This window comes from Monodon monoceros, unplaced genomic scaffold (assembly GCF_005190385.1).
Source record: "Monodon monoceros isolate NGI ecotype Baffin Bay Population unplaced genomic scaffold, NGI_Narwhal_1 Super_Scaffold_15, whole genome shotgun sequence".
NCBI lineage: Eukaryota > Metazoa > Chordata > Mammalia > Artiodactyla > Monodontidae > Monodon > Monodon monoceros.
The window spans coordinates 64188324-64212722 of NW_021703771.1; the positions used below are offsets into that span (position 1 = coordinate 64188324).

General features: G+C 42.5%; 1 protein-coding gene across 1 annotated transcript in view; it reads left to right on the top strand.

Moving 5' to 3' along the window:
• HECA (hdc homolog, cell cycle regulator) overlaps positions 1 to 24399 on the top strand; it is a 43631-nt gene that overhangs the window by 713 nt on the left and 18519 nt on the right. The window contains exon 2 of the mRNA XM_029223809.1: positions 1 to 101. This exon is cut by the window's left edge and continues 15 nt beyond it. Within this exon, the coding sequence (XP_029079642.1) occupies positions 1 to 101 (101 nt within the window). The remainder of the gene's footprint in view (positions 102 to 24399) is intronic.

The following is a 24399-nucleotide window of genomic DNA, read 5'->3' on the forward strand; positions in this document are numbered from 1 at the left end:
GCCGGGCAACGGGGGCGCGGCGGGCGCGGGAGGCGCGGGGCCCGGCGCCGCGGCCGCGGCGGCCGCCGCGGGGACTGCAGCCGCTGGTGACGCCAAGAACGGTAAGACGGGGCCGGAGGGGCGAGCGCCAACTTACTCGCCGACGGGGACGGCGCGTCGGCGGGGCCGGCGCGTCGGCGGGGCCCTGGGTGGCGCGGGCGATGCGTGGACAATGCGAGAGTCAGGAAGTGCTCACCCCGCCCCTCCGCCCCGCCGCGGCTGCCCCTTCCCGGTCCCCACAGCCCGGCGGCGGCGATCGATCGGCGGCCCCGGCTCGGTGTCCGCGCGGCGCACAGGTCGCGCGCCCCGTGCAGCCTGCGCCCCAGACTCCAAGGGACTCCTGGGTGCCTGGCTGCGGCGGCGCTCCGCTCGGGCCCTGCCCTTCGTGCCCGCGCTGGCAAAGCCGAGCGTGTGCCCCGGACCGGGGAGAGAGAGGAAGGAAGGGAGGAAGGGAGGGAGGAAGGAAGGAAGGCAGGCAGGAAAGAAGGAAGGAAGGAAGGAAAAAAAGAGCTGCCCAAGTTGAGAAGAATGGTCCGATTGAAAACTTAGGCACCAGTTCCATCTTGCCTCTGCTCCCCTCACCCACCCGCCTTCCCCTCCCCAGAGTGAAGGAGAGCCTAAAATCCCAGAAAACAGAGGCTTGCTGTGTCGATTGCCACAGGTGAAGAGGCCCCAAGACATTTTTACTGTAGGGTGTGTGTGTGTCGCTGGGGGTGGGGGTGTGCTCTTTAATTCTCTTGCTCGCTTGAGGAAGGAAGAGAATCTGAACTTGACTTCCGTTCTCAGCCCGGAGTTAAAAAAAAAAAAAAAATCATCCTCTATTTAATTCTGCTTCACATTTTTAGAAGAAAGCCTAATAATCTTAGGTAGTGCCTGAATGCACCTTTTGAGGGTGCATTTAAGGAATAGTGAAGATGTGACAGGATTGCCGTTGTCACTGCAGAGATATAATTTTAGTTATAGGGCAAACGCTTTTTCGGACTTGGACTGTTCTTTGAATTCCTCTGGTCAGGCAGTTTTTCAGGACAGGGAATATAGGTGTATTTTAATGAAGGGAGATTAGGTTCTTTATATCTGGCTTTTAACTTGTAGGTTTCAGCTTTTGAAGCCATTCTTTACGCAGATCACTCACTTTTTAAACAGGTTACCTGCACTTAGAAGAACCTGACAGTGATTGAACAGAGGAGATTAAAGGTAGCCTATTAGGAGCAGAACCTTAGGCCCCATTGGCTGTGTCTCTGCAATTTTGAAATGGGAAGTTTTTTTTTTTTTTTTCCAGAAACATCCCATTTGTGAATGTTTAAAAATACAACTTTTGGCCAGACTGTATTCTCCATGTTCTTTTGTTTTCCTCGCTCTAAACTTCATTTTGGTATTGATGTGGCAAAAGGAAAGAAGACAGACTCCTGGCTCAGCCATTTAGAGTTTTGTCATCTTGGGAAGGATGGCTTTTCTGAGGCTCAATGTCCTCACCTGTAAAATTGGGGAAAAGAATTATATACTGATTGTATTGGCTCCCTCATAAGGTTATTGTGAGGCTCAGAGTGTCCCTTCCCTACCCAGCCCCCAGTACTTGTTTAAAAGGCTTGTTACATTTGTAACAAGCTTAGTAAAGTTTCTCAAGAAAAGTAAGTGATCAGTGAATGATAGCTATCATTCACTCATTCAAAAGATATTAAACATTTACTGTGTTACAAGTGCTGTGTTAAGTATTAAAGGAGAGGTGGCAATCAAGAGAGGACATCTGCATGGGTCTGGTATTCCCAGGGTGTTTCTGGCTTACCCTGCTGTTTTATTGTCCGAGTGGAAGCTTCAGGTTGACTGTTTCCTCTTCTTCTTTCTCCAAAAGATTAGGCCACTTTAAGGCGGTGTGAGGAAATGTTTTTCTCGGGCTGGTGGTATCTCCTCATTCGTAAACATTAAGCTACGGTTATGGTGTCCCTATTACTGCTCTCCTCTGAAGTGGCAATCTAAGGTATATTTAGCAGTTCTGTATATATCTGTGTGAAGGTATGTATTTCTGATTTGGAGCTTGTTTTATTAAATGAATGGGGTGGGGGGGAAGGAAGAAATGGGGCAAACACTGCAGTAATTACAGTTAGAGAAGGTACAAACTTGAGTTTATGTTAGAGCAGTGAGTTGAATTTTATGTTGCCAAATTCTTGGTTCTGACCTGGTGTGAAGTCTCAGTGAATGATGCACCTTAATTTGAAGAACCTCTCACTGCAGTTGATGACAATTAACATAGATGCTGAGGCCTCCTGTGTGCAAAATTGGTAAATAAGGAAATTATAAATGCTTTTTTCTGTTGTTTGTTTTTTGCTATTTAAAGCTGTGCTTTATAATGTAGGGGTGGGAGAGGTGCCATTGGTGAATTTTTAAAGGAAGGGGCAACTGATATGTGCAAACTCTCAGAATCAACTGATAAGGCCCAATTATTTTTAAATTAAAAAATGACATTAATCAACTATTATGGTATTTCTAAGTATATTTCAATATTTTATTTAGCTGTGACATTAGATTTTGTGATTATAAATATTACCAATCAAACAGTTATTCCAAGGGTGTAGTAAATCTACATTCTATTAATCTTTTAAACAGTTTGTTCTCACTGTTCGAGTCAGTTGTGATCTGCATCTGCAAACATGCAAACTTAATGACTTCGCCTAAAGTTAATAGTGTTTGTTTGTAGTTGTATGGAGTTTATAGAATGGTTTTATGTCTTGTGGTTCTTGGGCAGCATGGACACCAGGGTAGGATAATATTAGTTCTTAGTTTTTCACTGTTAGTCAGTAGTTATAAATAACTACTGATTCTATAAAAAAAGATTTGCTAGTTAGGGAAAGCTTGGGGAAGCCAGGGCGGGGTTGTAATTGAAGGAGTTGGACTAGTTGCAGTTGTGCTTCTTGGGTAAGTTGCATGTCAGTTGTAGGGACTTTATAGCCCTAAAAAGAAATTTATTAGTATTTTTAGAAATGAAGCTTTATTTTAGATATGAAGGTTTATTTTGTTTTTAGATATGAAGGTTTATGAAGATTTCTGTGGGGACTGGAGTAAAAGCGCTGTCCTCTTCCGATATAGTAAACATCTGTCTGCACATATTGCAACATTTTGATTGTAGGTGGACAAGATTTGCCAGTCATTATTTTTAGGATCTAGTAGTAATCATGCAGTGGGTTATACCCGCGTAGTTTCATTCTGGAATTGTGGTTCCATCAGGCCACTGCTTTTTTGCTTGAGGCCTAAAAATATATGAACCTTGGTCATAGTATCTACTTTTTAATGGGCCTGGATCCCAAGTCCTTTTATAAATTCCTGTTTTATGGATGACCATGGTTCACCACTCCACTCATTCCTGACTGCCACCAGAACCCCTGGGCTGCTGAGTTTGCCTTCATTCATTCAACAGTTCTTTGTAGTAGATGGAGTCAGTTTACCTGGTGATTGACCTTGCATTCAGTAGACCTGGCTCCTCAAATTACTTGCTCTGTGATCTGGGGCAAGTCATTTGACTTCTCTGAGCCTCAGTTTCTGCATATTTAAAATGGGATTATAGTACCTACCCATACATATATAATAAGATATCTATATCTATTATGTATTATTTATATATACATATATATACATATATATACACACACACATATATATACATATATATACATATATATACACACACACAGAGTGACTGACTTATATGATATGAGCTTGCTAAGGGTTAGCCACTTGTCTTAGATTCTGGAAATAGCGTTTGAGACAAAGATTTACCTGCCAGAGGTTTACTGAATGTGTTCTTGGAATCGTTACTGGTGGGGGAGTGAGGGAAGCAGGGCCGGGCAGAGGGAGGAGTTGAACTGTGATGCAGTGATTACAGGTAGCTCTGGAGCTAGGATGGTCCTGCAGAGTTATCTTACCTTGAGGCATGAGGACGGGACCTCCTCCCCCTCCCCCGCCATGGACTGGTGAGTGACCTGGGGGTTGGCATCTCTTAGCTGGAGAAGAGGGAGTGACCTGGGGGGTGGCATCTCTTAGCTGGAGAGCCTCCGTGCAGAGGGAGGTGAGAGCCTTCAGCGGTGAGTGAAGGAGAGCTGCTGGTCATATTAGATTCTTCACTCAGACCACTAGTGCCATTCACCTAAAATGCAGGCGTGGGATAAATAGTTCTCAGGAACGACTAAATCTTCACAGAACAGGCCAGAAGGTAACCATCATAATACAGTAACATTGTTTTGATGGAAAATGTGTTCTGAATTTCATACGTCTGCTTACAAATAGATTTTTGGAGTGCCACCTCTTCCCCGTAAACACGAATTGTATTTTTCTCATACTTAGGCCATCAAACACACTTTTATAGTCCTAGGTTTGTATTATATTTTAAATAGTTTCTCTTTTTAGGTGTTTACTTAAATGTTTACTACATTTATTTATTTATTTTTAAAGTTTATTTATTTTATTTATTTACTTACGGCTGCGTCGGGTCTTCGTTGCTGCGGGCTTTCTCTAGTTGCAGCGAGCCAGGGCTACTCCGCGGTGGTGCGCGGGCTTCTCATTGCCGTGGCTTCTCTTGTTGCAGAGCATGGGCTCTAGGCGCAAGGGTTTTAGTAGTTGTGGCGCGCCAGCTCAGTAGTTGTGGCGCATGGGCTTAGTTGCTCCGCGGCATGTGGGATCATCCTGGACCAGGGCTCAAACCCGTGTCCCCTGCATTGGCAGGCGGATTCTTAACCAGGGAAGTCCCTCTTTACTACATTTAAATTACCTATATCCATCAGAAGGAAAATGCAGAATGTTTGCCTGCTGTTTATTTTAAAATGAAGGAATATTTATTTGAGGGTCTAAGGTATGTAGAACACCATTGTCCTCTTGGAGTTTTCTTACCTTATTTAAAAGTTAGTTTTTTATGTCTTTAAAAATATCTGCTGGCTTTAGACCTTGTCTTTTGAAATCCACCTTTGTAATGGAGATTGGTAGAAAATATTCCCTCATCCATCAAAGCTTCATGTTGTGTACTTTGTATATTATAGTAAGAACCATTCCATGCTCTGCTAATGGTGTCTTATGCACAGTCCTTACTCTTTCTCTTTTTACTTGTTACAGGACCTGAGCCTTCAATGTCAGCTTTCTTATAAGTCCAAGAATATGTATCATTCCATAGAGAATTGAAAACAGGAGATAAAGTGGGAAATATCTTGCAGCTTAATCCTATGAGCTTACTCCAGGCTGTTAGCTATGTACAATTTAAAGAGTTTGAAGGTATCAAAAGGAAGACTTTAGGAAAAAAGGTCTGTCTTGATTGATTTTGATCACCAGCTCCTTGGAATTTTTAAGGAGTTGATTTAATTAAAAATATTTCGTTATCTTATTATTTTGCCAGTAATAGAATGGGTGTAGTGGAAAAAAATTTTTTTTAAATAGAGAAGGTAGGCAAAGTTCTCTTTGACTTTCTAGTCAAGCATGTAATCCTACCACTTAGATCACCATTGTGATACATATTCTTATAGCCTTTAAAATTTTTTTCTTACAGACTTTTAAAAGTACATATGCAGTTTTCAGGGAAAAAAAAGAAGATCAGATCATATATTTTATAACCTGCTTTTAACATGTATAATATTTTGTGGACATTTTAGCAGAGCGGTAAATATAGGTGCATCACTATTTTTAATGATTGCCTCATATGCCACCTTATGTCTGCATCTTGGATAAACTGATCATTCTGCTGTTGTTTGATCTTTAAGTTCTTATTTGTACATCTCTGGGCATTATTCAGTTACTTCTTTAAGATAAATTCTTACCTGTAGACTTGCTATGTCAAAGAATATTCACATTTTTATGACTTTTAATGAATACATGCTTACAGATTGCCCTGTGGAAGGGCTGTGGCCAGAGTGCCCTTTCCCCACAGCCTCTTCAGTTCCTAGTTCTTATTGTTTTAAAGGCATGCTGGAGAATTGCTGATACCCCCAAATGTAGCAGCAGTAGGAAGGCCCCATGTGGATCAAGAGCCTGGAGCAGATGCTGCCACGCTTTTCGAAGGCTGCATTTATTTCCCCCGTGCTCTTTAGTGATTTGCTGGCTCACAAGGATTCAACAAAGTACCTAATAATGGTGAATGACATTTTAGCAACTGGTGATAGTGAAGATGAAAGCATAAGCCTTTGAAATTCTGTCTGCACCATTATTCTAATCTGAAGAAGTAAGGCCTAGAATTTTTAAAGTTTTAGTCAAAAAGCATGCTGTTTCAATAGACCTAGGTGTAACCCAAGGTGCCACAACTTACTGGCAGAGTGACTTTGGCGCAAGTGACTTAACCTCTCTCAGCCTTCATTTTCTAAATGCAACCCTTTGGAATGTTTTTGCAGATTAAGAAAAACAGTGTATATGAAAGATCTTGGCATAGGGTCTGGCAGATATGGACACTATCAACAGTATCTTTTATAAGTTTTGTGATTTGTTCAGCCTTATCCGATTACAAAGCTTGTTAAACTATTCTGTTGAAAACAGACACTGAGAGACAGTAAGATGGTTTCTGTGTTAATATAGAAAAAGGCTGTGGTATCGTACAGGTTCTTATTCAGGCATTGATTTGAATATACAGGGTCTTCTCTTCTTCCCTCATCATCTCTCTCTGATCATAGTTTACCTTGAAAAATCAGATGATTTAACCAAAAGAAAAAAGTTAAAAACATAGTGTGAGAACAGTTTCCTCTTCCTTTCTTCATTCATTTATTTATCCATCTCATATGTTTTGAGTGCCTGCTATTTGTCAGGCACTGTGTCAGGCTCTGGCATTACAAGGACAGAAGAATTGGGCCCGGGGCCTTACGGTCTAGTTGGGAGTCTTTATGGAAATAAGTGCAAGTAGGTTATTGCGTGTACTACACAAGGGCAGCTGTGGAATAAAGAGCAGGAGCTTGTGAGCTGGTCACATACTGGATTACAGCTGGGGATTGTGCCTGAGGACAGGGGCAAGTGAACTGAGCACGTGGAAGTGAAGGGTAGCTCAGAGAAGGTGAGGCACTGAGGGTGTTCTTTCGGGATGAGCCGGGGCTTAATATTATTGAGAAGTAAACAAAAGACCCTCCTCTCTCCCCAGGTAACAACTTGAAAGTTCATTCATTAGCTTGTGCTTTCGTTTGCTCATTCACTATTTTGTTCATGTATGCACTCATGCATTTACTAAACATTTATTATGTGCCTACTGTCTTCTATGACTGGAAGTGTAATGTCGAATTATACTTGGAGGCCTCAGAATCTGCACCCCCCTGGGCTTATGGTGGAGCTGGGACAGAGACATACAAACATCGGGAGGTGTGATAATGAGCTATGGGTGCCCAGTGGAAGAAAGGACTCGTTTCCTGGAGGAGGGGACATTTGAGCTCAGTGCTGCAGGAAGAGACGCAGTTAGCTCTGAAAGCAGAGGAAGGATGTTTCAGCAGGAGGTGGTGGGAAAGAGCCTTGAGTTCTGGTTGCTGCCAGGAGTCTGTGGCTGGTTTGAGGTACGGTGGTAGGACATGGGACTGGAAAGGGAGTGGGGCCAGACAGTCAAATCTGGATGTTTTCGTCACCAGTGCAGAACCATCCCTGAGGTTTATAAGCAAAGGCATGGTCAGCTGAGCCTGCAAAGGGGGATAATCATACGTTGTTGGCAAGCTTGTAAAGTTATTGTATATTTTAACAGAATGGGTATCTTTTGGCAATCTTCCTTTTAATACAGCTAATCAAGGTTTGGTGGTACAACCTGTTGCGGACTGTTAATTGTGATTTTTCAGTAAAGTAGTGGGCACACTGCACACACTGCCTTTCTGCACAGCAAGATGAAAGTGTCACAGCACCCAAGGCTGCTGTTTGGAAAGTCTGTCCTAATTTGTGGGCACCAGCATCCTGATGCTTTGCGAGCCATGGGAGGTTAGCTAATTGAGGTGAACTTCAGAGAACCTAACGCCAAGGGAGGACTTGGGGCCATCTGAACAGAAGGACTTTCTCTGGAGGGAGGGGCTGTCCCTGTGGTTTATTTTTCATATCTTGGTAGAAGAGTATCTGTCTCTGTGCCAGGTTGGACTAATTATCTTTGTCATTTTATTTTTATCCTCATCGAATCAGTTTTAAAACGATAAACTGGGGCTTCCCTGGTGGCACAGTGGTTGAGAGTCCGCCTGCCGATGCAGGGGACACGGGTTCGTGCCCTGGTCCAGGAGGATCCCACATGCCGCGGAGTGGCTGGGCCCATGATCCATGGTCGCTGAGCCTGTGCGTCCGGAGCCTGTGCTCCGCAACGGGAGGGGCCACAACAGTGAGAGGCCCGCGTACCGCAAAAAAAAAAAAAACAGAAACAAATGATAGACTGGTGAGGGGGGATGTCATTGTTTTCTCCAAAGTGACTATGTGTTTTGTTTGTTTGTTTTGCGGTACGTGGGCCTCTCACGGTTGTGGCTTCTCCCGTTGCGGAGCACGGGCTCGGGACGCAGGCTCAGCGGCCATGGCTCACGGGCCTAGCCGCTCCGCGGCATGTGGGATCTTCGCGGACCAGGGCACGAACCCGTGTCCCCTGCATTGGCAGGCGGACTCTCAACCACTGCGCCACCAGGGAAGCCCTGACTATGTGTTTTAAATCTGTGTGTTTCAGAAGGCTTCCAGTTCTCAGTGGTTGGTGAAATAGTAACTTGCTTTATTTAATCAACAGGATGCTTTAGCTTGATTGTATTTGAGAGGCTTTTATAAACTGGCAAAAAATAAGTAGCATTTCTAATACTTAATAATTATATGTTCTGATTTATCAGAAGTAGAAAGAAAAAACAAATTATTTCTGCTAAATTATACTTAGGAGAATAATACTTGAAAACAATAAGAATTAGAAACGAAAGATATTAAGAGGAAATTTAAAGAAAAGTGAAGGAAGAGGAAAACCTAAAAATGAAGTGTTAACTGTTAATCTTATAACTGTTTAGAATAATTAATAAAAATGTTAGCATGGTTCTCATATGCACATATAGTGCAGTGTATTTCACTGAATTAAATTGTCAGGGAGGAAAAACTTTACCCTCTTAGGCTTCTGGATTTGGGGCCTGCAAATTAAACTGACAAAAGACAGAGCAGCAAGAGAAAAGACAGATTTACTCACAGAAGAAATGTGACTCAAAGGGGTGGTTATAATTTGTGGCTTATATACCATCTTAATAGGTGAAGGGGAGGGGAGAAGGGCACTTCTAGGTAAATGAGTGGCTTCTTAGAGTAGGAGAAGGGGAGAAATGACACCTATAGAAAACAAATGACTTTTTTTTTTTTTTTTTTTTCTGGTACGCGGGCCTCTCACTGTTGTGGCCTCTCCCGTTGCGGAGCACAGGCTCCAGACGTGCAGGCTCAGCAGCCATGGCTCACGGGCCCAGCCGCTCCGCGGCATGTGGAATCTTCCTGGACCGGGGCACGAACCCGTGTCCCCTGCATCGGCAGGCGGACTCTCAACCACTGCACCACCAGGGAAGCCCACAAATGACGTTTTGAAAAGATAAATGGGCCCTAAGAGAATAGATGGGCGATGATAGTTTCGTGACAATGTCTGTTTAGGTGTGGTGTGGAGAGTTATCTCTGGTGGTAAAAGTCAGTCTTCCCAGGTTGCTTTTTGGGAGGGGCTTTATGACAATTGAGTTCTTTTGAGAGGCTTTGCTTTTAGGCAAATAAGCGATTTCAGGAACTCAAATGCCTTAAGTTCAAAATAATTTTTAGCCCACACTGGCATATTCTGGACCCCTTCAAAATTTGTTGCAGTTCAGTATCACCCCTGTAATAGCAGTTACAGATAGATAGCAAAAGATAGTGTCATAAATCCGGATTTCTATTTTTCATTTTATTGGAAATTTATTAGAAATAGATGGCCTTAAGGCATATGCCTTTATAAAACTGATAGAATGACTGTAGGCAAAAGTTAGCAGGGTATCAAGTTGCTCCTATAAGTGAGGGAGATATTTGTCTCCCTCACTTAAAAAATGGATGTTTTTCCCAGGGGTTAGCATAGGTTTGATATCTTAGATGATGTCCCTTCAAGTTATAAAAGCATCTCAGGATAGTCTTTTGATGCTAGTGTTGAAACTGAATCACAAACTGTTTTAGGTTTCTAAATGAGCACTCCTGTGTGATGACTATGTCAATATAATATTTAGTAGAACTGTATTACAACATAACTTCTTATTAAAGTGACACATTACTTGTTATGCCTGACAAACCTCAGTGTCTGGGCAGAAATGGAGACTGGGGTATGGGGGGAATCAAGGTCTGGCTATTTTTGTTTGTTTGTTTGTTTTTGCGGTACGCGGGCCTCTCACTGTTGTGGCCTCTCCGGTTGCGGAGCACAGGCTCCGGACGCGCAGGCTCAGCGGCCATGGCTCACGGGCCCAGCTGCTCCGCGGCATGTGGGATCCTGCCGGACCGGGGCACGAACCTGCGTCCCCTGCATCGGCAGGCGGACTCTCAACCACTGCGCCACCAGGGAAGCCCAAAGTCTGGCTATTTTTGATTGGCAGCAGGTGCAGTCTGTAATCTGAGAGGCTGAGTCTGGGATGCTTGGTGACTGTTGTTAACGAACAGACACAGTGCTGCCAGAAGCCATGGAGAGAGCCTGACACTGGGAAATGGGAAGCATGCTTCCTTGGTAGAGGCAGAAACGAGCACGTCTGATACACAGGGCAGCTCCAACAGTTCTTCTGTTTCCAACTCCTCAGATCTGTTCTTATTGGGCAGTGCTTATATGTTGGAGTTAACGTTAGCCCTATAATGATATGGTTCCACTGTATTAGGCATTTAGTTTTACAAATGCCGACGATGTGTTGCAGTTCAGTAGGAGATTAGGTAAGATACCTGGATGGTAGGTGTGTTGGGGCTACAGAACCCATGGACCCATAGGAAGGAGGAGAAGCTGTTGCCAGCGACAGGAACAGTGATGATGCTGACTCCCAGTGATGATGCTGACTCCCTTTATGGAGTGCTGACTGGAAGCCAAGCAGGACACCTAGCCGTCTGCGGTCTGCATTGGAGGATGGCGGCATTCAGCTCCAGGGACAGCCTCCTTCCCTTTTTGCAGAAAAGGCACACTCGTGTCCGAGAGATGTGCCTGACCCTGCTGTGGCAGTTGGATCCTATGTGATACTGGCTCCATCTTGACTGATACGCAGACATGTGTATGAATAATGAACAAGTTTTTAAGTAGAGGGCTTAAATTTAGTATAAAACCATTAAAGAGGCAATAGGGCTATTTAAATTACTTTTAGAAGGCCTCATGCTTATTATTCTGGTACTTGAACTGAAATTAAATTTGTGAAACAAGAAAACACTTGACTAAGGAAGCACTTAGCTGACACGTCGTACGCTCCTGGTCGTATGCTCCTGTCAATCTGATCCTTCCCGTTATGACACGAGGACTTCCTGGTCTTGGGATTGTGGCGATAGTGAACATTTGAACTGACACTTCCTGTTCTTAATGGATCACAGTTCATAGTGAGGATGCGATTATCTTCTTTAGGCTACAGTCCTAGAAGTGAGATCACTGGTCAGCAGGCGTGTGACTTTCAAGGCTTTGATACATGTTGCCAAACCGCTTTCCAGAAAGGGTTTCCCTGTTTCCACTAATGCTGGCCCTGCATGGAGTGCTTCTTTCTTCTCACCCTTCCACAGGGATTTTGATAGCCATTTTCACCTTTGCCAATCAGATAGATGAAAAATCACATCTCGCTGTAATTTTTATCTGCATTTATTGGATTGCCAGCCAAATGAATGTCTTTTTATATGTATATGGTTCATTTGTATTTTTTCCGTTTGTGATTTTTGTCCATTTTACTAATGGGATAGTTGTATTCTCATTGTTCTAAACAAGGTCTTTTTATATTCAGCATACTTTTTGACATACGTTTCCCCTGGCTTATTGTTTATCTTTTTGCCTTGTTTAAGGTGTTGCTGATTAGACATGTTTCAATTTTGTATGATCACAGAACATCCACATAGAGATAGAACCTCAAGAGAAAGGGGAGAGTGGAGAAAGTTGTCTGTGAAATTACTTGTAGGAAAAGCAGTGTGGGCCTGGCATCAGGGTAGTGACTGAGTTCATTTGGGTATCAGTGCACAGTAATGCTGTTACATTTGTGAGGGTCTGTTTCCTTTTTGTATTTAATTTGCAAAGCTCTGTTTCTCAGAATTGGTTACAGTTCCTGCCGCCCTCCTTGACCTACTCCCTGACCACTGCTGTCTGGTTGACAGCTGAAGCTCCTGTGCTCAACACCTGTCATTTCCTGCGCATTCCTAAAATCCCCTGCGGTTTTTATTCGAGCCAGTTCCAAGGACTTTGAAACTTGTAGATAAAGGCTTGTTATTTACTTATCACCTCTGCTACAAACTGAGCCCTCTTAAGGCTAAATTACCCATAACTTCCTTGTGATAATGAACTTAAATCCTGAATCATAGGAAAGTTCTCACTTTTGTCTTTCTGGCACTTGCACTGAAATTACATTTCTGTGTTAGTAAAATGAGAATGTGGTACTGAATTGAACCAAGAGCTTATTTGCACCCTGTGTGTCACGCTGATCCAGTCTGCCCTGTGCTTCTCAAATGTCTGTGGCTTGGAAGAGGTTCCCAAACGCATTGCTTGTTTAAAGAGTGTGAGATTTGAGAGACACAGGTCATAGCTTGAGGTCTGCCATTTTGCAAGGCTGATGAACCTTTCTGACCCCAACTATTCTTATCTGTGGAAAACGAGGATAACATGTTATTGTTTGTGACTAACTCTTTGCAAAAAAACCATAGATCTGTTTGAAAAAGCAAATGGTCGTGTCATGATTTGGGGTTTTTTAGTGTTTTCTAGTTGGGGGTTTGGTTTTTTGTTTGTCATGTGGTGGTGTGGCTGCTTCCCTTAGTGATGAATGCACACTCCGATTTGTTGAAAGAACCCAGGTCCAACCTGGGCTTTGCCCCACAGAGTTTGAAGTGAATGTTACTCTTCCAAAATCCTTATTCTGCTTCCTTGGGGGAGCCTTTAGTTTCTCTACAAGTTCAGGTCTGGGAGCTCTCGCTATGTGGATTTTCCCAGAGAATATGCAGTGCTCACCTGCTGGTCTCAGGGCAGGCCCAACTCCTTGAGTGAGCTCCTTCTAGACCCCACTGTGGGGAAGGACTGTGGAGGCTGAAGCCTTTGGGAGGATGCTTTCACCAGCCTGAGGAGAGCTGACTTGTGTATGGTTTTGTTGTGATCTGTGAATCATCTGTCCCCAGGTTTCATCATAACCGCAGATTGTACTGTGATTTTAACCATTTGATTAACAGAGCCTTACTTTTGGCCTGTTGTACTTCATGATTTACACTGGTGTACCTGTATCTGTAATCACACTTTCTTTAGTTTGTATCTCTGTTCACTTCAGGCCTTTCTGCTTTCTGCTCTTTATCTGCCTCTAGGGTCCTATGGAGTGGGAGTTTGTGTTGTAAAAGCACGTGGAATGCTTACTTAAGACTTTCAGTTGTTTCCTTACCTCCCTTTCACATTTTGCGTTTTAAATGTTTAAAGAATTGTGAATGTACCAAACCGTATTATGGATTTTATCAAAATAACTTCTACAGGCACGTGATACTGGGTATGTATCTGTATCAGTGTGTTTATGTAAATGTATGGATGTGTTTTTTTAAATCATTGTTTTTCTTGGGATTTGGTCGATTAAAAACAAGCCTCCTCTTTGAGATAGTCAGATTTGAAATTTTTGACTTTGGAATATATCAGTTTTCCTCATAATTTATTTTTTAATGTTCCATGAGATATGTGATCTAAAGATGACTTGGAAGAATTTTTGAAGAATTAATTTGAAATGTTTTTCTCTTGACAGACTTGGAAATACTGTTTAGAATTCATATGGAATATAATCATATATACATTTGTATATATTTATATATTTTAATAGAACTATATTTAACTGGACAAATTCTCTTATGGCAAAAGACAAATTTCTGGATATTTTTGGCTGTGTTGGGCCTTCGTTTCTGTGCGAGGGCTTTCTTTAGTCGCGGCGAGCTGGGGCCACTCTTCATCGCAGTGCGCGGGCCTCTCACTAACGCGGCCTCTCTTGTTGCAGAGCACAGGCTCCAGATGCGCAGGCTCAGTAGTTGTGGCTCACGGGCCCAGTTGCTCCGCGGCATGTGGGACCTTCCCAGACCAGGGCTCGAACCCATGTCCCCTGCATTGGCAGGCAGATTCTCAACCACTGCGCCACCAGGGAAGCCCTTCTGGATATATTTGGTAGCTCTTTTATAAATGAGTTTAGAAATGAATAGTTTAGAAATGAATCGTGTTTTTTTATAAATTTATTTTATTTTATTTTTGGCTGCATTGGGTCTTAGCTGCTGCATGCAGGCTTTCTTTAGTTGCGGCGAGCTGGGGCTACTCTTTGTTGAGGTGCGCAGGCTTCTCATTGAGGCGGCTTCTCTTGTTGTGGAGCACGGGCTCTAGGCGTGCGCACTCAGTAGTTGTGGCTCGCAGGCTCTAGAGTGCAGGCTCAGTAGCTGTGGTGCATGGGCTTAGTTGCTCCGTGGCATGTGGGATCTTCCCGGACCAGGGCTCGAACCCGTGTCCCCTGCATTGGCAGGTGGATTCTTAACCACTGTGCCACCAGGGAAGCCTAGAAATGAATAGTTTTGAGTCTTTGAAAATAGTCATACTAGGAAATTATATCTGTGTTCCACAAAAGTTAGTAATTGGAAAAGGAATGAATGTCTAGTTATAATGACATCATTGGCTTAATATATCACTGGGCTCTAAACGTCGAGCTTCCTCTGCAGTAGGAACTTTTATGGTATGCTCTCCTGAAAACAAGTCATATTATAACAGCTGTGTTGAGTGTGTATATATGGTGAACTACTGGGCATGGACATAGACGTAATTTATTTTTGAGTCTCATTTTCACTTTTACTGAGGTCTGTATAAGACTTAGACACGCCCTCTCCTTTGACAAGTCTTTCCTTGTTGCAACAGATTCTATAAGTTGCTTGTTGGTTGCTGATGCATCATTTTAGAAATAGGCTGAGTGGTGTGGCCCACAGGCAAAAGCTTTGTCTTTTCTCCCTAGATCACAGCAGAGGGACGGCCAGTGTGGGAAGGATTGCTGTAAAGCAGGGGTCCCCAAACTCCGGGCCGTGCACTGGTATCAGTCCCGGCCTGTTACGAACTGGGCCGTGCAGCAGGAGGTGAGCGGTGGATGAGTGAGCGAAGCTTCACCTGCTGCTCCCCATTGCTCCCCATAGCTCGCATTATCGCCTGAACCATTCCCCCCCACTGTCTATGGAAAAATTGTCTTCCAGGAAACTGGTCCCTGGTGCCAAAAAGGTTGGGGACTACTGCTATAAAGTTATTTTCCCAGGTTTATTTTGATGGGAAGGCAGGGGAGCTGAAAGAGTGTATTTTTCAGGGAGTTTAGCAGGACAGAAAAGGCACATGGAAAACAAAGGAGTGTAAGGATTTAGTTTAGTTTAGGGTTCAGATAGAGTACGGAAATGAATTTAACCACGTTGTGCTGGGGGTTTATTGATTTAAATACAGTAGTAACCCTAAAAATCTTCTTGGGAGTTGGCATGTTGACCCAAACAGGATTCAGGAGAAGCAGGTTGAGCTTCTGTTTCTCAACATCAGTGCTCTTTCTGCTGCCCTATTCGATAGTCTGCATACCGATAGAGTGCCGTTTCTTTACATGCTTTCCAAGAAAAGTTGCTTTATTCTCATTAAGAAACGAGTAAGCCTTTGCTCATGGTTTATTTATTTATTTATTTTTTGAAATTAGCAGTTCTGTTAGCTAGAGTAGATTTACCTTATTGTCTATCTTTGTTTTTAAGGAGTGCAAAGATTAGGAAACCTTTATATTGTAATTGGGTGTAAACACTTGCTTTTTTAAATAAATGTATTTATTTCGTTTATTTTATTTTTGGCTGTGTTGGGTCTTCATTGCTGCATGTGGGCTTTCTCTAGTTGCGGCGAGCGGGGGCTACTCTTCATTGCGGTGCACGGGCTTCTCATTGCCGTGGCTTCTCTTGTTGCGGAGCACAGGCTCTAGGCGCGCGGGCTTCAGTAGTTGTGGCTCGTGAGCTCCAGAGCACAGGCTCAGTAGTTGTGGCGCATGGGCTTAGTTGCTCCGCGGCATGTGGGATCTTCCCGGACCAGGGCTCGAACCCGTGTACCCTGCATTGGGTTAAGATTCTTAATTGCAGATTCTTAACCACTGCGCCACCAGGGAAGCCCTAAGCACTTGCTTCTTTAACTTGACTTTCTGTAGACCTAGTTTTTAAATAATTCTGAGGATTAATATGGACATTGACCATATTGAATAAACTTTTGTGTAACCAGATCATAGTAAGCAGTTCTATAATTTTGAATGAGACACTATTCCAAATTATAGAACTGCTTACTATGATCTGGTTACACAAAGCTGTTGGTCACTGCCTCCTCTCCTTATAAACTGGCTCTGTGTTCTTTATTGATCTGTGTGCAGTGTGGGTGGGAATGGAAGAGGGAATGCCCCTTACCAGCTGAATGACTTGGGCAGATCACTAAAGAATCCTCTTGTGGGCTCAGGACGTGTTTGTAGAATCTGAACCAAGGGATTGTCTTATTTCTATTCTGGTATTTTGTTTTGTTTTGTTTTTGCGGTACGCGGGCCTCTCACTGTTGTGGCCTCCCCCGTTGCGGAGCACAGGCTCCAGACGCGCAGGCTCAGCGGCCGTGGCTCACGGGCCCAGCCGCTTCGCGGCATGTGGGATCTTCCCGGACCGGGGCATGAACCCGTGTCCCCTGTGTCGGCAGGTGGACTCTCAACCACTGAGCCACCAGGGAAGCCCTATGTTGGTATTTTTAAGAGACATTCAGGGAAAACTATGAAACCATTATCTTCATCCTGATATTCAGCCTAAACCAGACATATTTTGGGTCCATGTCCTTTTAGGTCATGACATGGCCTTTGGCAGACAAGAAAAAATATGAATTTTCTACTTTAAAGTCATTATTTATACAGATTTCTTACTGATGTCAGAGTGTTGGAGCCAGAATGGAAATTCAAAAATGGGTAAAATAGAAGGCTGTAGCTTTCTGTTTAGTTTGAACTTGAGGCTGGTAGGCTTGTGAGTTTAACTGAACGTAAGAAAAGAATGAGTCTAGGAGAATAAATCCAATATATTAAGAGAATGTTAAAACCCCAAGTTGTTAAATATAGTTGAAGAGCACATTGTTGTTTTGTTTTTTGGTTGAGGGAGAATGTGAGGCTTCCATGTTTATTTGGATAGATTTCTCTGAGTTTGTCTGAGTGAAAAGCCTTGTGTTTAAATCCTACTCAAAGCATAAAAACATGTTTAACTGAATGTAATCTCCTTGTACTCAACTTGCTACCCTCTTTGGAAAAGTCTCACACACTAAAATAACATAAGGGAGGATAAACTAAATCAGAGGTTAAGACAGATATGCTTAAGTGAGCTTTACTATAGCTCCCATACTAATTAAAACAAGTTGACAAAATGTTTTGGAAGTATTAGCTTCCCTTTTGTACAGGACTTAGTGTCTTTTAAAATTTTTTAGTAGAGAAAGATCTCAAAATATTTGAGAACATTTACTTTAAAACTTTTTTAGTTTTCACTTCAAATACTCACCAATTAATCAAGAAATGAGTTTTAACCCCCTGGTGAGTTTGAGGTATGGTGTGGGCACAGCGGTCCGGGTCCACTCCTTCCCTTTCTGATCTGCGCTCTGCACTGCCCCACGGGGAGGGATGGCAGCTGAAGCAGAGGCTTGGGGCGAGGGCCTGGTGGGTGACCAGGTGGGAGATCCAGCCTGGGGACCTAGTTTCGGAGCTCCTTGATCATAGCCAAAGGACATGGGGCTTCAGTCTGGGAGTTTCCGAGGTTCCTGAATGTGTGTATGATGTCGTCAAAGTGTAATTTTTAGAAGGCTGACTTGAAGGTGGTGATAAAACTTTTTTGCTTGTGTATCCTCTGAAAGAATTTGAGAAAACAAAGTTTCTTTTGCATATTAATACTGTCACACCCAGTTTTTTTAAAGGTTTAAGTAAATGCAGAGGATACAGTCTCCAGTTTATTGTAAATAGTGTCATTTTAATGTATTTAAACAGAATCCAAATATCATAGTTTATTGTAAATGGTGTCATTTTAATGTATTTAAACAGAATCCAAATATCATAGTAACTTGCTAACCATTATCAGCCATTTAAAAGATAATGGTCAGAAATTTTACATTTTTTCTTTATTTTTAAATTCTTACCCAGAATCTGTCTGATCCGAAGAAAGAGTATCGTCCTGCTTGAAACTCTCTTATTGATCATCTTATCATTTATCTGTAATAAAATATGTATTTAAACTTAAATCTATATTAAGAAGCACTTCTGGAATGACAGAAGAAGGACATCTAGAAATCTGCCTTTCCATAGAAACAATGAGAACACTGGCAAAAATGATCAAAATCAACTTTTCAAAATTCTAGAAATTAACTAAAGGCTTGCAGTAATCCTAGGAGTGTTTATTCGGGGAAGTGATTGAATTGTAGTAAGAACAGTGAATTTTGTTTTCTTTTAACTTGCTTTATTTTCCCATTCCTTCTCCCTAGCTCTGTGGTAGCTTTGTTTTTTAAAAGTTATATATATATTTGAAGTATAGTTGATTCACAATGTTGTGTTAGTTGCAGGTATACAGCAGAGTGACACCTGAATCACTTTGCTGTATATATGTGTGTGTGTGTGTGTCTGTGTGTGTGTGTCTGTGTGTGTGTGTATATATATATATACACACATACGTATGTATGTGTACATATGTATATAATTTTCAGATTCTTTTCCATTATAAGTCGTTACAAGATAGTGAATATAGTTCCCTGTGCTATTCAGTAGGACCTTGTTGTTTATTTTTTATATAGTAGTATGCATGGTAGCTTTAAAACGAGCAACCTCGTAGTCACTAGAGGAAGAAGGACAGGTTTGGAGCTTCCCCCAAAGCCCTAGCCCTAGGGAACTCTCACCATTTGACCTCGCTCAGAGGTCACCCAGTGTTGGAAGCCCTTTTAGGATGTCTGCTGAAAACACTCAGCAGCAATTATTTATCATTGCAACTGCCTGCAGCAGTGATACCAGTTGGAGCAAACAAGAAATGGGTCAAAAAACTTAAAAAGAATATCTTGGAAGTAGGAGGTCCGTCAGGGGCTTTGAGAAGCTCTGGTGTATTCCTGGTGCTCTAGAGGACTGTGCACATGGCAGCGCTCTGAGCATGTCCAGGAAAGACCTGAGGAGGCCCTCATTCTCACCTCTGGCTGACCTTGAGGCTCTGAGTAAGCAGAGAGTAAAGGCTAAGTAAGGTTGTAAACTGTTGAAGCATTGAAGGCTTGCCCAACACACACACACACAGCCCCTTGGCGAAGGATGGGACACTTACTGGTTTAGGGCATTTAAGGAAGTCTCTGTCCAGTTATTAGCTGACCACTAAGCTAACTGAGCAGAAACTTCAGTGGCTACACTTGACGAAAAAATAGAGACTTTACAGAGTTAAACATCACTAAACAAACAGCAGTAACAACAGAAGCATATCCTGCAAGGAGAGAGAATCTGATTTTCAGTTGCCACTTTATGTTATTTAAAGTGTCCAGTTTTCAACAAAAAAGTATAAGATACTCAAAGATATAGGAAAGTATGGCTTACAAATTTATTCAACACTTGCAGCCTCTATGTTAGACTCTGAACGGGGCACATAACAGGTGTTTAAAAACGTTATTTGAATTGACTTGTTATTAGCTGATTTTCAGAGACCCCATGTATTTTCTTTCTTCTGTAGTTAAGTGTTTAACCCTAAGACAAACCCTGGTGTTTTTATTACGTCTTCTAAAACAGGGTCTTTATTAAATGATAGCTACTAAAAGAAGCCATACATTTGCCCAAATGAGTGTTTATTAGTATCCTGGAAAATTTGAAGGCTCTTTCTTTAGGTAATTATGTATAATAAACCTGCTAAGAAAACTGACTTATTCAGAGACCAGATCACTTAGAAATATTTCCTATATGAAGTTTATCTGTATAGTTTGAGTTTTTACAGCATTTTGAGAATATAACTATTGTACTGTTTTGCAGATGTCCAGATCTCTAGAGACCTGTAGTCAAGTACTCATATTATCCTGTATTTGACTTCTTTATAGTAAAGATTCAGAAGATTTTAGTGTGTCAGACCTAGTAAACTGGTGTTAAGTCTACTTATCAGGATATGCTGATTAAAAAAATCTGGCCTCAAATCCATAATATTTGCAGATGAAAAACCTTTACCATTTTCATGATCAATTGCGACAATGGAAGAAATTCAGTGTTGTCATGCACTGTATTGATGTTCCCTGATTCATTCCAGGAGCAGAAGGAGGAAAGCGGAAATGCTGATGGAATCACATCTGTGCACAGAGTGGAACAATATATCCTGGTTCCAAATACTCATTTGTGTATATTTTTCTATATTTTTCATCATTCTTTTTTATTCCAGTGTCTGTAAAAAAGATGAGGCAAACCTGCTGGACCCGCAAGCTTCAAAGCCCTGTGTCACTGCAAGGAGAAGATGCTCACTGAATTTGCTTTGATGCTAAGCAGGGGGGCAAGGGATGATTAATATCTTAGAGAATGTGGTCAGAATTCCAAAAGGTGTTGACAGATTCCTGCCGTGGCTAATGCTGAGCTGGCCAGTATTCAAAGAGTGACATGAGCAAGGGCAACCCATAAAGCAAACAGTTGTTTACTGGCAATTGTAATTGCCAGAAGGATGGGTTTACAGTGGATCTCGAGGTTCAAATTTAACTGTTTAAGAACTTGGTTAGCAAAAGCAAGGGTCTTTTGTTGTTGTTCACTGTGGAAATAATATTGCATCTAGAATAGGCGTGTGTGTGTGTACACGTGCATGTGTATGAAATTACATTGATAAGGTGATATCTGGTTATTCATAGATACGCTCATGTACACATATATATGACCGCATGTGCCTTATTTCACTTGGCACCTGGTATAAACTTATTTTTTCTTATATTCTTATATGTGAGTACATGTATCTATGATTAGTTTACCAATGAATATGACTTTTATGATTAAAACAAGTTGTTATTATAACTACTAATGCCATTAATAAAATCGAGATGACTACAGTAATCTGCTATTCTTGCTATTAAGTTTTTACATTGGCGTTTTTTCAGTAGCCATCCTAGGAAGATGGAGTTGGTTGGATTCTTGTAGTTGTCAGTGGTGATGTGACCCTGCAGCAGGTTCAGATTGTGTGGCCACATCTGTAATACTTGCAATTTCTCAGTTCATTGCTCTCTTTTCTGCCTCACCCCTTAGAGCTAGTCTCTGCAGTGAACATGGGATTCTCCTTTTCATATTTTCCAGAACTGATTTCCTGGGTTTGCTAGGTGAGGGGGGAGAAGGGGAGAAGGGGAGGTAAAGAGGCTGCTGTTGGGAAGAGCTAAGCGGAGGCAAGACTGGGCCCACATGAGGATGACAATGCCTGGAAGAGTCTAGACTTTGTGGGTTAGAGCCCAGGAGAGAGACCCCCCCCTCCACACACCCCCAGAAGAAGACAAGGCGGGGTGGAGTTGGGGGGAGTCTGAGCCCACTTCACCATGTCTAATTTCACCAGTGAGGCTGGGAGCAGGTGATGGGGGAGGCACCCGCACGGTCCAGGTGGGGCAAGGAGGCCAGAGGAGCCAGGTTGTCTGGCAAAGCCAGCCCGAGATGTGTCTGAGAGAAGCCAGGTGGGCTGGGAACAGTAGAGGCCTGGGTATGAATAGCAGAGTGGGAAGCTGGGCCCAGGGAAAGTGGGTGAGAGGCGTGGGCTGTGGGATGGGGGAGAGGCACGGAGCGGGTGAGCAGAGCGGCTCCAGGACCCACCGCTTGTGCCGCAGGCAAGGCAGAGGGGGCAGCCTTTCCTGAAGGTGCTGTGTCTGTGGGGCTCCCGGGGTTGTGGGTCAGCACCGGCCTCCCCTCTCACTTTGCACCCTGCTATGGCCGACTTTGGAAAGTGAGAAGGGAGGGGAACACCTGGGCCCCCATCAAGTCCAAATTTTGACACGTATTAGGCAAAGCTGGTTTGAAGGTTATGAGGAGAGGTGGGGAACAGATTTTTGTTTCGATCATTTATAGCCTCCTTCTTCTAAAAATAAAGTGGCTTTCAAAAATACATGTAATACTATAAGAAGTAATAAATAAGTGAGAATATTAGTAATAGAGATGATACTGTTGGGAAAAATAATGGACGTCTTGAGGCTTTACAAGAGGTAGGTCACAAATGTGGCTTTCAGATTTGTAGCACACAGAGGAAAGAGGCAAACAGAAGCAGTGGCCTGTGCTACAGTGTCCATCAGATTAACAGATGAAGCAAAACAAAACCAGTGACTTATAAGATGTTATAAAATACTGAGCAATGTCCATGACAATGTCCCTTCATAAATAAAACAAATAAAACAAATTAGGCCTGCTCATGTCATTCAAAACAGCCTGTCCAGGGAATAAAACAATGTGGTCCAAGTAACCAACTCTGGGACACCTGGCTTAACTAAGGGATAGCTTTTATCTAGTGCAGGGCTCACGCACCCAAATGAATCCAGGGTCCTGGCATATGAGTAAGTATATGAACGGGGCTGGAGTGGAGGCCTGGATGACCCAGAGAGGGCATAATACACCTAAAAGGCACTTAACACTTCATAACAAAAAACCCTGTTTAATAAGGCACTGCAGGCCAGACCACCCCGCTGGAACTCTGATCTAGAGGAATGTGTGGACATCATCTATGGACTCTTTCTTAAAAATTGTTTCTCTCAGTTGAGCTTTTGGAAGACATTGAACAGCAGTGAGTTATGGATCGTATTCTTTGACAGGTACCTGGTCTGCAGATAACCCATGTTGCCAGTTAATCATGCAGCCATATGTTTTACCTGTTGGGCAGACTGAGGGGAGGTGAAGCCATTTGTCTTTTAAGCTGAGAGCTTTGGGAATCCAGAGGCAAGGGGAGGGGACAACTCCACTGTGGCCTTTGGTCTCCAGGCACCATTCTGGGTGCATCAAGAGAGAAGTAGGTCAACGTTTTGGGCACACTGTGCTTATAACTTAGGTGGTAAAATGGGAATTACATATAAAAAGTATTATTTAGGAGTTTTGATTATGGCCATATTTTGAATATTTGTGCAGGTAAAGGGGAGGCCACTGACAAGGATAATCAAAATCAGGTTCTAGAGTGTTTCAGAGAAGCAAGGAAAATGCTTTAAATTTGGATTATAGTACTTGAGGATGACGTGAGGTCTTTTCTGAAGTCTTTGACAGTGGGATAATTTAACAACTGGGCAGTCTCTTTGCAGTTATATGCATGCACACATACAGGCACACATGCACACACTAGTGCACATACACATATACTTAATCTGGAGTTCTGTTCCCATCCTATGGTATTGTGGTTTGGTTCCGAGGGCTCTTGGACCGACCTCTCCTTCAGGGTGAGTGCATGCAGTACATGAAATGCTAGGGTGCTATGTAGTTCTCCCTGATACAGCGTCCTCAAGATCTAAATCTCCAAGCAGGAGAAAAGACAGCCTGCTAATTTATTTCCTAGTACAGTGTGATCCCATTATATGCGAACTGAATTATGCAAATTTCAACTAATGACACATAAATAATAATAAAAGCTTCACATTATATGGAAAATTTCAACAGACACATTCCCCTAAGTTATGCATCAAGCCATCTCATATTTTCAAAGCCAGCAGGTCAACTGAATTATAAAAATGCTTTGTTACCCAATGTCATTACCTTTTCTTTTAAAGAGAAATATTTACTAACCCTTGGCAATATTATGTGAACCCTTGTTGTTTATAGAACTTTTTCATGGATTTTGGTGACATTTGTGTTATTATTTTAAAATTAACTTATAATTTAAACCTTTATTATAGCTTTCAAAATATCCAAGTATGCTAATACTGGTACTGAAAATCTGTAACTTTGGAACAGAAAGGTGATAAAACACTATGATATGCCATGCTGTCAATTTATGAGGCACAACTGAGAAATATTAGAGGTAATGCTGATATTAAAAAGCACCAGTAAAGCAAAAATACAGCACACGGCTGCAGATTTATGCATTCTGAGGATGCATTTCCCCACACTCTACCCCCAGACTAGGGGATAATCAGTCTTGAATTATGTAAGTTCTTTAGGAACACATCTCATGAATCAAATACAGACATGCCTTTTATGAATCTCTGTTATCCAGGCTTGGAAAAGATGGTTTAGGTTGAAAAATACACATAGCAAGATACTTATTTGTCTGACACTGAGTAGAAAATCTTTAAGG